The 12,746-nt window shown below is 35.9% G+C and overlaps 1 protein-coding gene across 1 annotated transcript in view; it reads right to left on the bottom strand.

Annotated features, from left to right (window-relative positions):
• The window catches only part of LOC113240126, a 14,035-nt gene extending 1,675 nt beyond the window's left edge, over nt 1-12,360 (bottom strand). Inside the window, exons 1-7 of the mRNA XM_026477355.1 lie at nt 12,159-12,360; nt 10,625-10,777; nt 10,055-10,190; nt 9,517-9,644; nt 9,218-9,343; nt 8,479-8,643; nt 3,770-3,994 (exon numbers count right to left, since the gene is read on the bottom strand). Coding sequence (XP_026333140.1) covers nt 3,770-3,994; nt 8,479-8,643; nt 9,218-9,343; nt 9,517-9,644; nt 10,055-10,190; nt 10,625-10,777; nt 12,159-12,360 — 1,135 coding nt within the window. The remainder of the gene's footprint in view (nt 1-3,769; nt 3,995-8,478; nt 8,644-9,217; nt 9,344-9,516; nt 9,645-10,054; nt 10,191-10,624; nt 10,778-12,158) is intronic.
• Nucleotides 12,361-12,746: the final 386 nt, after the last annotated feature.

Below are 12,746 nucleotides of genomic sequence, written 5' to 3'. Positions count from 1 at the left end.
CCACAATTTGCAAAAACATCAATTTTAGTTTATTTTAATTAAATATAGGGGTAAGCGGTTAAATAAAACATAAGCATTAAAGTAAGAAGTCGTCTTGGAAGACTGGATTTGGTAAATATTGCTTAAATAATTTTTATTTCAAAAATATTCACTTGATCCCTAGACACTTTTGATGTGTGTATATAGGTATAGTTCAAGGTCATTATAAGATAAGACGATGAATGTGATGTAATGTGAATTAAGCACGTTTTTGCTAATTATTAAAAACTAGATTGTTTTAATGAATTTTTGTAAGAACAATGATATTTAAATTTTTATTTAATTGAATTGATATTCAATTATTTTTTGTGAAATTGCTCCACTAGTTTTGTTATAATTATTAATACAAAGATCCTTCCTACAATTCCTTCGATCTGGCCGGATTTGAACCGACGTCTTCTAGCATACCGTGCCAGACACTATACCAATTAAGCCACGGAACGAACTTTTTTAGTCGTAGCGCCATCTATGAGAAATCTATGAATGTTTTTCATAATTATAACAATGGATTTTTTTGGTTAATTTTGTTTTCAAGTTCAAATTATAAAATTGACCTGATAATCCGTCGGTGTTAAAATAAATTAATTCAGAAACCTGATTTCCAGTAATTGGCAAAAACGTGTTTGATCCCTAGACACTTTTTAGTACAAGTACATCACATCAGAGAAAACTTTAGTTACAAAGGACAGAAGGTTTATAAGAAACTTCTAAAACTTTGCATGTGGTGTTTGTTTCTGTGTCTAAAGGGTAAAGAATTGAGTGCAAGTTAGAAAAAAGAGCAGTGTGAACACATTATTTAAGGATTGTACTTGTATTCAGCTAAAAGGCGTATATTGTAGCATTGTAGTATTGTACGAAGACAGTGAACATATTAATCCTCTCGGGAACCGCCGCGTCGGTCGAGTAGAAATAATGCCACAATGCTTTTAATCCCAACGAAGTATATAAAATGCTATTACAGCCAGATTAGCGAATTTTTATTTTTCAAAGTTATAAAAGGATGCCACGACCAGGTCGCCTAAAATAGATTAATATGTTTGTTGTATCCACGCGTTTTATCACCTGGCTTACGGGGCCTATTCACAGAGTATATTCTCACTGGGATTGTTTCAAATATATCGTCCATTCGGTGCTACTAACGCCATTTTCTATTTTCTTTGTAAAATAGAGTTAAATATCGGAAATAAAACAATTTTTTTTAAATCTAAATCTTTATAAATCGCGAATATCAAATAAATCGATATTAAATTGTCAAAACAACCGTAACAAGTGCTTCCATTTGGGGAAAAAAAATTAAAAAAATGTATTTTAGTAATTAGAAACTGCCTCTGTGGCGGCAGAGGTCCCAGGTTCGATTTCTAGGCTAAAAGAAATATTTGTATGGTCTACATTTATTTCTCTCGTAAATTTCTTTTTTTTTTTATATTAAGTGAAGCGACGAACAAGTCGTGCGCCTGATGGACACGCCTATTCATACAGTGCCACTCAGAGCTTTGAATCGCAAAGATCTGGGGGGCTCTGCCACTGCACCCGTCACTCTGACACAAAAGTTGACAAGTTCCATGTGCCACTAATTTCACCAGCACCCTTACCTTTCAAAACCGGAACACAGTAATGCTGACATTACTGCTGGGCGGCAAAAATAAGGTAAGGTGGCAGTACTACCCTGGAGGAACTCTTTCACAAAGAGCTCTTCTGCTACTAAAGTCATAGCACACGTTACTTATTTAATGTGTCTGTATTTATAGTTACATTTATTATCATTTCAAATCCATGTTTTGTAAAAGTGTAGTACAATCAGTGTAGTAAATGAACGATATAAAAAAGCGCCAAGTATTGGTCACGAAAACAATAGACTAAATAAAGAGGACGTGCATGATTAAATGGATTAATATAATGCTAACGTGTTTTCTTGATTATTCCAAAATTTATAACCGAGATTAACCAAGTATTCGAAGTTTTTTTTATTGCAATAATAAGTATATCTACCAACTTCCGAGACGTTTTTAGGTAATTTGACCAAATTAGTTTGACAGTGGTTTACAGTCACTCCATATGGCCGTAAAAGACTTTTTACAGGTTTTATGATCATGACTGAGATGGTGTTTAGTCATCGACCAGTTAAGTCTAATGTTAATGCAAACCACCCTATTCTGAATAATGATTTCATAAAATCAAGTAGGTACATTATTTCAGAAAACCAACCTCAACAGTCATTCATCCCCTAGTTTGCCACCCTTAGAGGTGGAATATTTTGTTCAAATTTAGATGGGACCACTTCTGAGGTACTACTCTTACCAACAAAAAAAGAATCATCAAATTGGGTTCACAAATGCCAGAGTTATCGCGTAACATACATAAAAAATAACATACAGTTGAATTTAGAACCTCCTCCTTTCTTGAAGTAGGTTGAAAAGAAAAGCACATTCGAGCTAGATCCGAAAAAAAAATGTTTAATCTCCAATGAACAGTGTACGTAGCTGACATAACTCTCTAACCGTCCGCGTGTACGGAAGTCAGTCAACGTTCGTCGCCTGTTTCGAAGGATTCCAGCAATATATCTTACCATATTAGTAATTGCAGGTAAATCTTATTGATCTGTTTAAATTCCAGTGTACAAAACAATAATAAAGATCACGTATTTAAATCGATTTTTTGCTTCTTCGAACATGTGCGGGCGTGTAAAAAACCCGACCTCAAATGTACGTGGAATTACATCTATTTGCCAAGTTTTATTGAAATCGGTTACTGGAAAGTGCGCAAACCGAATTCATCCTCTAGTTCGCCATTATACGAAACTTGACACAGGAGATAATAAAAATCGGTTCTCTCTACTCAAAGTATATTTAGAGAGAAAAACGCCTTAAATTGGAGAATAGCAAAATCAACCATTAAAATAATTGCTCCTTATATTAAAATTTAAGCGCTATTTATAAAAATAAATCTTCATGCGACCTTTAGAGGTGGATGATTTTCTTCAAAATTAAATGGGATCACTATGGAGGTACCCTCTTTCCAACAAAAAAGTATCATCAAAATCGGTTCACAAACACCGGAATTATCGCGTAACATACGTACAAAAAAACATACAGTCAAGTTGAGAACCTCCTCCTTTTTGGATGTCAGTTAAAAATAAGAACAGGGGCCCGATGGCGACAGACGGGGCAACGGGCGGTGCGGCGCGTCGTCAAACCGCTGGGCAATTATGAAATTTTGAGATAAATGCGAATTTCGTAACAACAGGGTTTCAGTTGAAAACCAAAAATTTTGCAGGTTTTCTGTAGTATTTAAAGGGAAATATCTCCATATAAAAATTATGGGTATATTTAGATATTTTATTCATAAATAATTCGTTTTTTACTTTTATTTTAGCCTGTTTTCAGGATTTTATATGATCGGGCGAAGTACATCCTATCTTTTAGACAATATCCATAGGTGTATCGTATAGTTTTTGTAAGACCGTTACCTTTAATAGTAAAAACATAAACCATTTGATCTAGTAAAACAGTTTTACCGCTTCTCTTCCAGTGACTCACCTTCACAGTGAAAAGCTAACTGGACGACGTGATGGACAGCTGAATGTGCGGTATAATAGGCATAATACATTTTATCGTCTGTCGCGGACGTCTGCATAGGTCATCCGCGTCCCACTGTTAAGGGGCCTAAGAACTCGATATGGACGTAAAAGATTGTCAAAATACACAGAGGTACAATAATAAATTGTACTTACTTAGCACACTCGATGACTGCATAGAAAGGTCCGCCGAAAAAGTGCCGCCGCAGATTCTGTCCGTACAAAGAGCCTGGGCAGGAGAAAGTCTTCCGACATTGGCAGCGCAGGGCACCAATAGCCAGTCATTGGCGCAAACGTTCGCTCCAGCACCAGAGCCGATCATAGAGTTTACTGGCGTGTTGCTATTACCGCTAAGTGTGAATGCTCGAGAACGGTTGTTCACTGAAAGATATATTAATTATGTAATAGGTATCTTATTTATAACCTTAACAACATAAAACAATAGCAACAATGACGTTCTACGTGGTCGGGTGGCTTGCATGCCGATTTTCATGGTGTTGTCATCCCAGAGGTCCTGGGTTCGATCCCGGTTGGGTTAATTTAGAAACTAACATTTCTGTTTTGTCTCGGGTCTGGGTGTTTGTGGTACTGTCAATAGAGGGTTTTACACAGACAATTTATTTAATAAAGATGTTGGAAGGAAAAAGGAAAGACTGCGCATTTGCACTTATTTCCATCCGATCCCCTAAAACCGATCCCCGGGGATCCGTTTTATTTTAAATTAGTTTTCTATTCCCATCGGATCCCCAATGCAGTAGATCAAGAATAAATATTAATACTTTATTCCCACCTGATACTCTGGTACTTTCAAATTTATTTTTGGTAGGTACAGTCAACAAGAAAACGTATTTATCTCGTCAAGAAGATGTATATCATTATATGTGATAATCATAACATTAAACTAGATTTTAAATATTGTTCAAGACTGATTTATGTCCCTTGTGATTGGCAATATGCCAATGTTAATGACATGTCACAAGAAAAAAATGATTGGCTGTGATAATTGTAACATTTGATCATAATTCCTCAATAAATTATTATTTGATTTCAAAACTTCTTTTTCTCTTGACTGTACTTATCTTACATATATAATGAGGGGATCCGTTTTAGTTGCATAATATAGAGGTGTTCAGTTGCAATTTGAAATTGGCGGTGTATCAGTTTTGGGGACCAGTTGAGAATAAATCAGTCGCGCGCGCAATCGCGCACTCCAAGGTTGCCTTTAAATTCTGTTGTAGTAAAAACGTACACGAGCTATTGCGCGCGACAGAACGCTAGCTTAAAACAAATCAAACAGACAATCGGGCACGATTGCGCGTGCAGGCTTCCCCGCGCGCAGTCCTGTACGCCCATGATCACGCGTGATACAGTGAGCGTGTAAAGGGAAGTATCTCTTATTTCCATAACACAAGTGCTTTAGTTACTTAATTTGGGATCAGAGCAACGTTATGTGATATTAGACAACATATTTATTTAATTATTGCACTAGAATCCAAGTCTGCTAACTTTAAATCATCTCAGTTGTGTGTCATTGTAAAGTCTATCACAGGATTTTGTACGTTAACGTCGAGCGAGTCGACGACACGTCTGTGGTGTGATCTACTAATTTATTCGACGTTTCTTTCGATGGCCTCTTGCGAACGCATTGCCATCGATTTACTATTGAACAGAGACTGGTATTATATTGGTGGTTAAACGAGATACAAATTACGATATGCTTAATAATTTTCATGTACTAGTTTTAGTAACGCAACATCGATTGTTAGCTTAGACTATGGACCCCGAAATTACTATGGCCAATGGTTTAATAAAAATGTACTCCCGGCCGGACATATAATTCGATCCATCTCGCATTTTTGTCGTAAAGAGCTAGAATACAAAAATAGTGTTATAATCGAAGAAAAAGTTTTCCCCCGGTTTTGCAAACCCAAATTCCCAACAAGGACTTATGGAAAAGACGTTTAGTATACTAGTTTCAAAATTGCATAATACTTTTTGACCAATCAACAATATTTAAGCTCAGGACACTGAATACTGAAAATCAGCGATGGCTCGAATTAAATGTCCGGAAGTGTATAATTAAAATAATAATATGTAGACATTTTTGTTTTGTAAACACGGAAACTAGGTTTTGGACGAAAAAACACGGGAAGAAGCCATTTTTTTGGCGTTGGCGAAGTTTACGAGGATACACTGCGCTATGCTTTTTAACGAAAGAGATTGAAGAAGTTTCAATGAATACACAATATTTGTAAAGTGTCGTGTAGAAATAAATGGAGAACCGTGCATTTGGAATACTTACAAAGAAATCTCCACAAATTAAAAAATACCCGAGCGCGAGATACATAAAACGAAACAACAAAATGTGACTCAAATATTGGCAAATTGCAATGCAGAGCGGGAACTCTGCCAGCAATTAGCACCCTACGACTGAACCCATTCATATAATTTAGTCTGAGTACTTAAATTTACAGAACGCTACAAACAACCTTTCCGTTATACCAATCTTTAAAAAAATCATAGTTACAATTGTGTAACAAATAGAGAATAACATTCCAGTCATTTCTAAATGAACAATTAAATTGAATATCGCCATTTGATGCAAAGACACGCAGGATCTTAAAAGGATCAATGAGACCGCTCGACACCAGAGAAAACAGTAACGTTGTCGATTGCAGATCCCCGCACGATTTCAAAATAGAAATATTGAATAGACTGTGTCAATGTTAACAATAAAAAGCTGTATGAGGGTAAATAGTACTTTGAACTTTTTGTTCATTTGTTTCAACCCATTTCTAGCCGAGGCACTCCAACTAAAATACATTGTATCGGGTAAAATAATAAATAATCTCAGCTTGAAAATAAATTTTTCCTCTACTGAATCAGTTCTCGCGGGTCGAGTGGCAGGCACACTGGCTTTTTCAGAATTTATTCTTTTACAAACGAAACCAAAGCTATTTGAAAAATGTATACCGTATACTACACGTGTGATGGCCACATGGCTTCAAAATCTTTCAGACGCAAGTACCACAGAACTGTTCAGAACTGCAACTTCACGGACCTAAATTGCCACAATGATAGTCGACCTGTGATAGGAGATGGCAATGCATGTGATATTTAGTTCAGTTGATATTAAAAAAAAATCATTGGTATATGTAAACTACTTATTGAATACAACGGTTTTCTTGTACAATTTCGTGGTAAGTTTGTGTTCTTTTAACCGACTTCAAAAAAGGAGGATGTTCTCAATGCGAGTGTGTTTTTTTGTATGTACATATGTTGCGCGATAACTCCGGCCGGCGTTTGTGAACCGATTTTGATGATTCTTTTTTTTCGGAAAAATATTCTTCATCTAAGGGTGGCAAACCAGGAGATGAATAACTTTTGAGTTGTTTTTTTAGTACTTTGTACTGAAATTATAGGTCATCTGTCATTAAGGTGCAAATTTAACTTTACATATAAAAAAAAACAGTCTAAAAATTGTGAATATAATATCTTAAATTAAGTTTACAGCATCACATCTGTTTATTCTTCTCACTTAATATCGATGCTGACTGCTCCAGTTCGGATTCAGCCGTATCAAAGGGTTCAACACTAAAAAATGTTCGAACTTTGTACTAATATAACAAAGCGGTGGAGTAATTTCACAAAAAAAGAATTAGTATCATAGTATCAGGTAGTAAAATATTGTGATATTCACTAAACTACTACTAATACACTAAACTTTATAATACACTTCCGGGCATTGGAGCCACGACGCATTTTTAGTATTAAGTGCCCTAAGCAAAGTGTTGGGAATTTGGATTTGCAAATCCAGGGGAAAACTTTTCTTCAATGATAACACTATTTTTGTTTTCTATCCTTTTACGACAAAAATGCGAGGTGGCTCGAATTATATGTCCGGAAGTATTAGTATAATAATCTAAATTGTTTCGTAAAGTGAATAAATCAGTATGAGATAGACTTTTTGGCCCTTTTCGTGTTAATGTTCACTGCCTTATTTCCGTGCCAATTTTATTATTCGAGATTTTGTAGAGCTCGTTGTGACAGGGTTCGTCCAGGGCAGTACTGCCACCTTACCTATTTCTGCCGGCAAGCTCCTCCTTTTTTGAAGTCGGTTAAAAAGTAAAATCCGCTCATAATACTTAATTGAACGCGTTCTGTATAAAGTTCCTACATACCGCCTGGCTACAGTTTGTACAAATGCGTAATATAGGTACCTACATAACCTCACACGCGATACATGCAGCCGTAGACGCATACCACACCTAGAGGTGCCGGTGATGATTTTATACCGATTTATCGGATATCGAAGTTATAACAGGTAAAAGAACTAGTATTAATTGCTATTTCGGTAACTACTCTAGCAAACTATAAAGTTTTTAATGCCTGGGTCTGTCATTTAAAAAAAATAAACAACTTCAAAAATACGTCACGACAATCGTGTGTGTTATTGTTTGGGCTGGTGATTTCGGTGTTTATTTATTGAAAACATACCGTAAGTAGCGTTTTTTAAGTTTACCCTGAATATAAATGTTTATAAACTATACTTTAAGGAGTAATTTCATGGTAAACGTTAGAACCACTCAAACGGAATATTATCATATTTATCCAAGTACACCAAAAATTTCATTAGTGCTTTTTAAGTGCAGGATTTGCGGTGTATTACTGCATTTTATTTGAGATGTTTTGTTGGTAATACGAAGGGTATTTATTTAGCAATGCAGAATAATAATTTTTATTTATAAAAACTTTTCTAATTTGCGAAACCAAATAGCCGCCATTTTGCGGTATGAGGAGCGCATCGCGTGAGCGGATAAAACGAAATCGTGGTGGCAACTATTATTGTATAAATGTTGACCAACCTGAGTCAGGGCAAGCAGTATACTGGATACCGCAGAAATTCCTCTCCATCCTGATACATATCCCGTAGTCTTGGTTGCTGAGTTGCAATCCTGAAGCCGGATCATAGTTGAAGGAACGAAGTTGTCCAGACACGCCGGTGTAGTATTGTAGACAACCTTCATCAGCTAGGGATGAGCAAAAAATTTAATCGAAACAAATTGAAAAGTTATTCATAGTATCATATTTTCTTAATTACCAAATTTTCCCTCAAGAGATTATATATTCGTTTGTATATTTCTTTAACAATGTACAATATACACATGTACATAGTCAGTAAGTAGTCGTAATTAATCACCATGATGTCAGATTCAACGGTTGATTTCCCATAAAGTGAAATACCCACAATGAAGTGAATAAAACTTTGTCTTCCAACTTTGGATTATAAGCTAACCAGTTAGTTTGGTTTGATGAGTATAAACCAAAGATATTGAAATTGACAAAGAAATCTAAAATCATTGTTTTAATTAAGCTCTACTGATTCTAACGAATATTGTACTTCATATGGCTCTTATCCACCTGCATGGAACTGTACCTCGCTATTTATAGTTAGTGTCCCTTCGGTTGTATAACATGAGACAGGACTGTAAAGTTTGCAATCAAAGGCAAAATTTGCATCATTTTACAGGAAATTGTACCTTATTCATAGCCCGGCTATCTGGTTCAGCTCGTCAGTAGTCTTTACGGTGTTATATGCTATACCTTTATAAATTGTACTGCACGGAATCTGGGTGACCTTCACTTTCCATATCCTTTCGAAAGAGTTGCCACTGGTGACGAAGGTGAGCTTTACTGGATTCGTTGTACCGACTCCGGCATCGATGTACACTATTTGGAAAGCACCGAAATTATTTCATAATGTTTGCTCATAAAATAGAGGAAAAGGAATTAACAACGCAAAGGAGTTTAAAATCTAATAGAAGGAGGTCAGGTCAAGGAAGGAGGAAATCAGATTCGTACTGAGTGGACTGGAGTTTAAAAGATGGACGAAGGAACTCAACTGTGACAGCCTTGATTCACACCACATATTGCAGGAACAGGGTTACCACCAGACACGATGAACTGGTCCTGATTGCAGACGTGATTCAAAGGCTCGGGGCCCGATATTGTGAAGCGATTGAAGTCCAACCTAATAAAGAAATAAAGTTTATAGAGGTGCATATGCTGTGAGGCCACTACAATTGATGGAGACATTTTGAAGGTAGTAGGCATAAAAATAGGTAGTAGGTAATTTTGGTTGGTTTGGTCCAAATAGAATATTCGAGAAGTAACAAAGTTTATAATCAGACTAAAAATGAAACTGGTATTATTGTCCTAAAAGCATTGAAAAGAGCAGGTAGAAAAGAGAGAATTGTTGTCTTAGTGATAATATATTATTATAGATAAAACCTATTGCATCATCATTGGCTGTTGGAATACGTTACCCGTCCCTCTAGTTGATAAAATTCCTGGAACATTAACAACGATCGGCTTACCGGACCGTCACCAGGTTGCCAGTTCATCGAAGTGGGATCCTCAGCTATATCTTTTTAAGGGTACCTGATCTGGCAGACATCAGGGTGTGACTTAATGATGGTGAGCTCGCAAGATCCAGTGCCGTCGTACGAAGAAGGATACCCTGCGTTGACGAAATAAGTCCCATTTTCCGATGTCGTACTGCCGCAAGATGTCATGACTGTTGGATTACACAGGGTGCTCATATTATGAACTAAGGATTAAAAGTGATAAAGTCCACAGTATGTGGCAGGTTACAAAAAGAGATGGCTGCTTTCATTCTTCGGAAGGCTATGCTAACAAGTTTGTCAAGGTAACGCGTAGGTTATTTTAGCGTAAATATGGACGAATTTTTAAAATTAGATTAATCATTTAAAAAGTCGCCATTTAGTCGGTTTGTCGCAAAATACTAGATTTAGTCGTACCGTTATTATAATAATTATACGGGTGTTTTACTGTTCACGCTGGAATAAGCCTATACTAGCGGGACCATCGCGAGAAAGTACCTACCTTACATTTGATTGCACCCAAAAATTTTATAATATGGTTGGTTCGTTTCGCAAAATTTTTTAATTAATTACTTACAAAAGACGTTAAAAATAATTTGAAACTCACAAATGCAGCATAGTCCGAAGCCATTAGCGCAGTAACCATTGGCAGATCCACCGCGCGCAGAACACTCTCGCGCAGTCATGCAAGTACCGTTGTCGCCCGATGCGCCGGCGCATCCGCCGTTAGGAAATGTTACCACCGTGAATAAGGAAAGGACTGTGGATATCAATAATATTGTCCACATATATAAATAATTGAAAATAGTTTAATTTTAACCTCTCAGGTTCCGGATTCGATTCCCGACCGGGTCAATTTGGAAAAACTAACTTTTCTATATTATCTCGTGTCATAGCGTTTGTAGTGGTCGTTGTTTGCGATTTCCATAACAACTTTCCTTCCATGAGTAACCACAGTTGATTTATTTAAACTGCGAAGTTTGTTAACTATGTAGTTAAAGCTGTAACGCTGGCAAAGAATTCAAAGTTGTAAAGAGTGAATTCGCAGTCAAAACTTGGTTTACAAGATAAAGCATAATATGAATCAATTTGTTGTATTTTTAAAATACCTAGTCGTACTATTGTAACAGAGCGATACATTTTTGTCGGTCCATCCGGTATACAGGTTGTAATAGTTAAATGTGCCCAGGCGATTATTCCGTAAATATAAGAGATATCAAAAACCTCTAAACTGATATCGAAAACACGTTACACAATGAGCAAAACGACGTCAATAACTTTTTCAAAATAAATCTAGAAATATCCAAAACTTTTGCCTTAAACGCTCGCCGTTTTTAATATGACATTCGTTGACCGCCTTTAAGAGGTAACAATAAGATTTCAAATAACGAAAGCTATAGAAATAAACTATCTTTTATTTGAATAAAAACAAAATTATGCTTATTTTTACAAAATTTTGAATTCAAAGTAGTTGTTAGAAGAAGGGAATCTACAACCTCTCTTCGAATGTCATATTAAATGTATAGGAGCACTTCAAGTAAAATTTTTTGTTATTTCTAGTTTATTTAAAAAAAATTATTGATATCGTTAAACTCATTAAGTAACGTACTTTCGATATCAGTTTAAAGGTTTTTGATATCTCTTATATTTACGGAATGGTCGCCTGGGCACACTTAAAGATTACATCCTTTTTACCACGTTTGTAATAGCTAAAATTTCTCCATTCTTCGTATTTAACCATTTATGATAGCCCCTTGTATTTTTATAAGTAAACGAAGTGCCAAGCTTTTCATTGTAAAACCTTCGCTGAATTCGCATTGTGGGTGTATTTTGGGGAAGAAAAGGCGTAATAGAAAATTTTAACAAAAATTACTTTTCATATATTTTGGTTACATTTTCATGTCATTTCGATCTACACGTATACTTCTTTTTGTATACTTCGTATATTGGCTTTTACGCCTTTTCTTCCTTAAATTTCGATATCATTAACCAATATCATGCTCATTATTATATGGTAGTCTAGTGCTGGTACAGTTCTAATTAATTATGTATCATGTGCTTATTGAATTTAATATATTATCTTAATTAAAACCCCAATTTTTATTTAAAGTAAATTTAATTGGGTTTTTCGCGCTACTTACACCGACTTTCCTTTTGAACTGGGGGCCAAAATCTGGGTTCAGGATTTTGGTCAGAATTCGCCTTTTTTATGTAGCCCCTCCATTTCGGTAGCGGTCCTCCTAAGATGCTTCTTCCAGTTTTTCTTGCGTCTTTGATATTATTTGATTCACACAAATCGCACAGAAATAAACCTACGAGAATGACTATATTTTTGGTGTTCATATTGTGTACGTGTGAAAGTTGATGGGAAAATGTGTGAAAAAATTTTTTAAGTCAATATATAACACTGTTAAAGGAAGGGGAACAATGAAATTTCTCCTATTACGTGTTGAGGTGACAATACACTAAATGCCCACTTAGCGATTGTTTAGTCGTTTTTGTACACGCACGATCGTCCGCATGGAACGACGAGAAGTAAATGTTGCGTTGCAGGCTTAGCGCAGAATAAAAGGTTTTATGATGTATCTGGGCACATCATGCAATGTTAATATTAGTCAAGAAAGTCCAAAAACGCCTTACGTCAGCTTATACAGAGTTATTTGCTTGTAAAATACTGACAACCACGCCACATCCATATTAGTAACATCGTAAAAGAAATTCGTCCAGGG

Source organism: Hyposmocoma kahamanoa, unplaced genomic scaffold (assembly GCF_003589595.1).
Source record: "Hyposmocoma kahamanoa isolate Upper Pololo Valley unplaced genomic scaffold, ASM358959v1 100021, whole genome shotgun sequence".
Classification (NCBI taxonomy): Eukaryota; Metazoa; Arthropoda; class Insecta; order Lepidoptera; family Cosmopterigidae; genus Hyposmocoma; species Hyposmocoma kahamanoa.
Note: the sequence above shows the minus strand (reverse complement) of the source record. Positions and strands in the feature narration are given on the sequence as shown.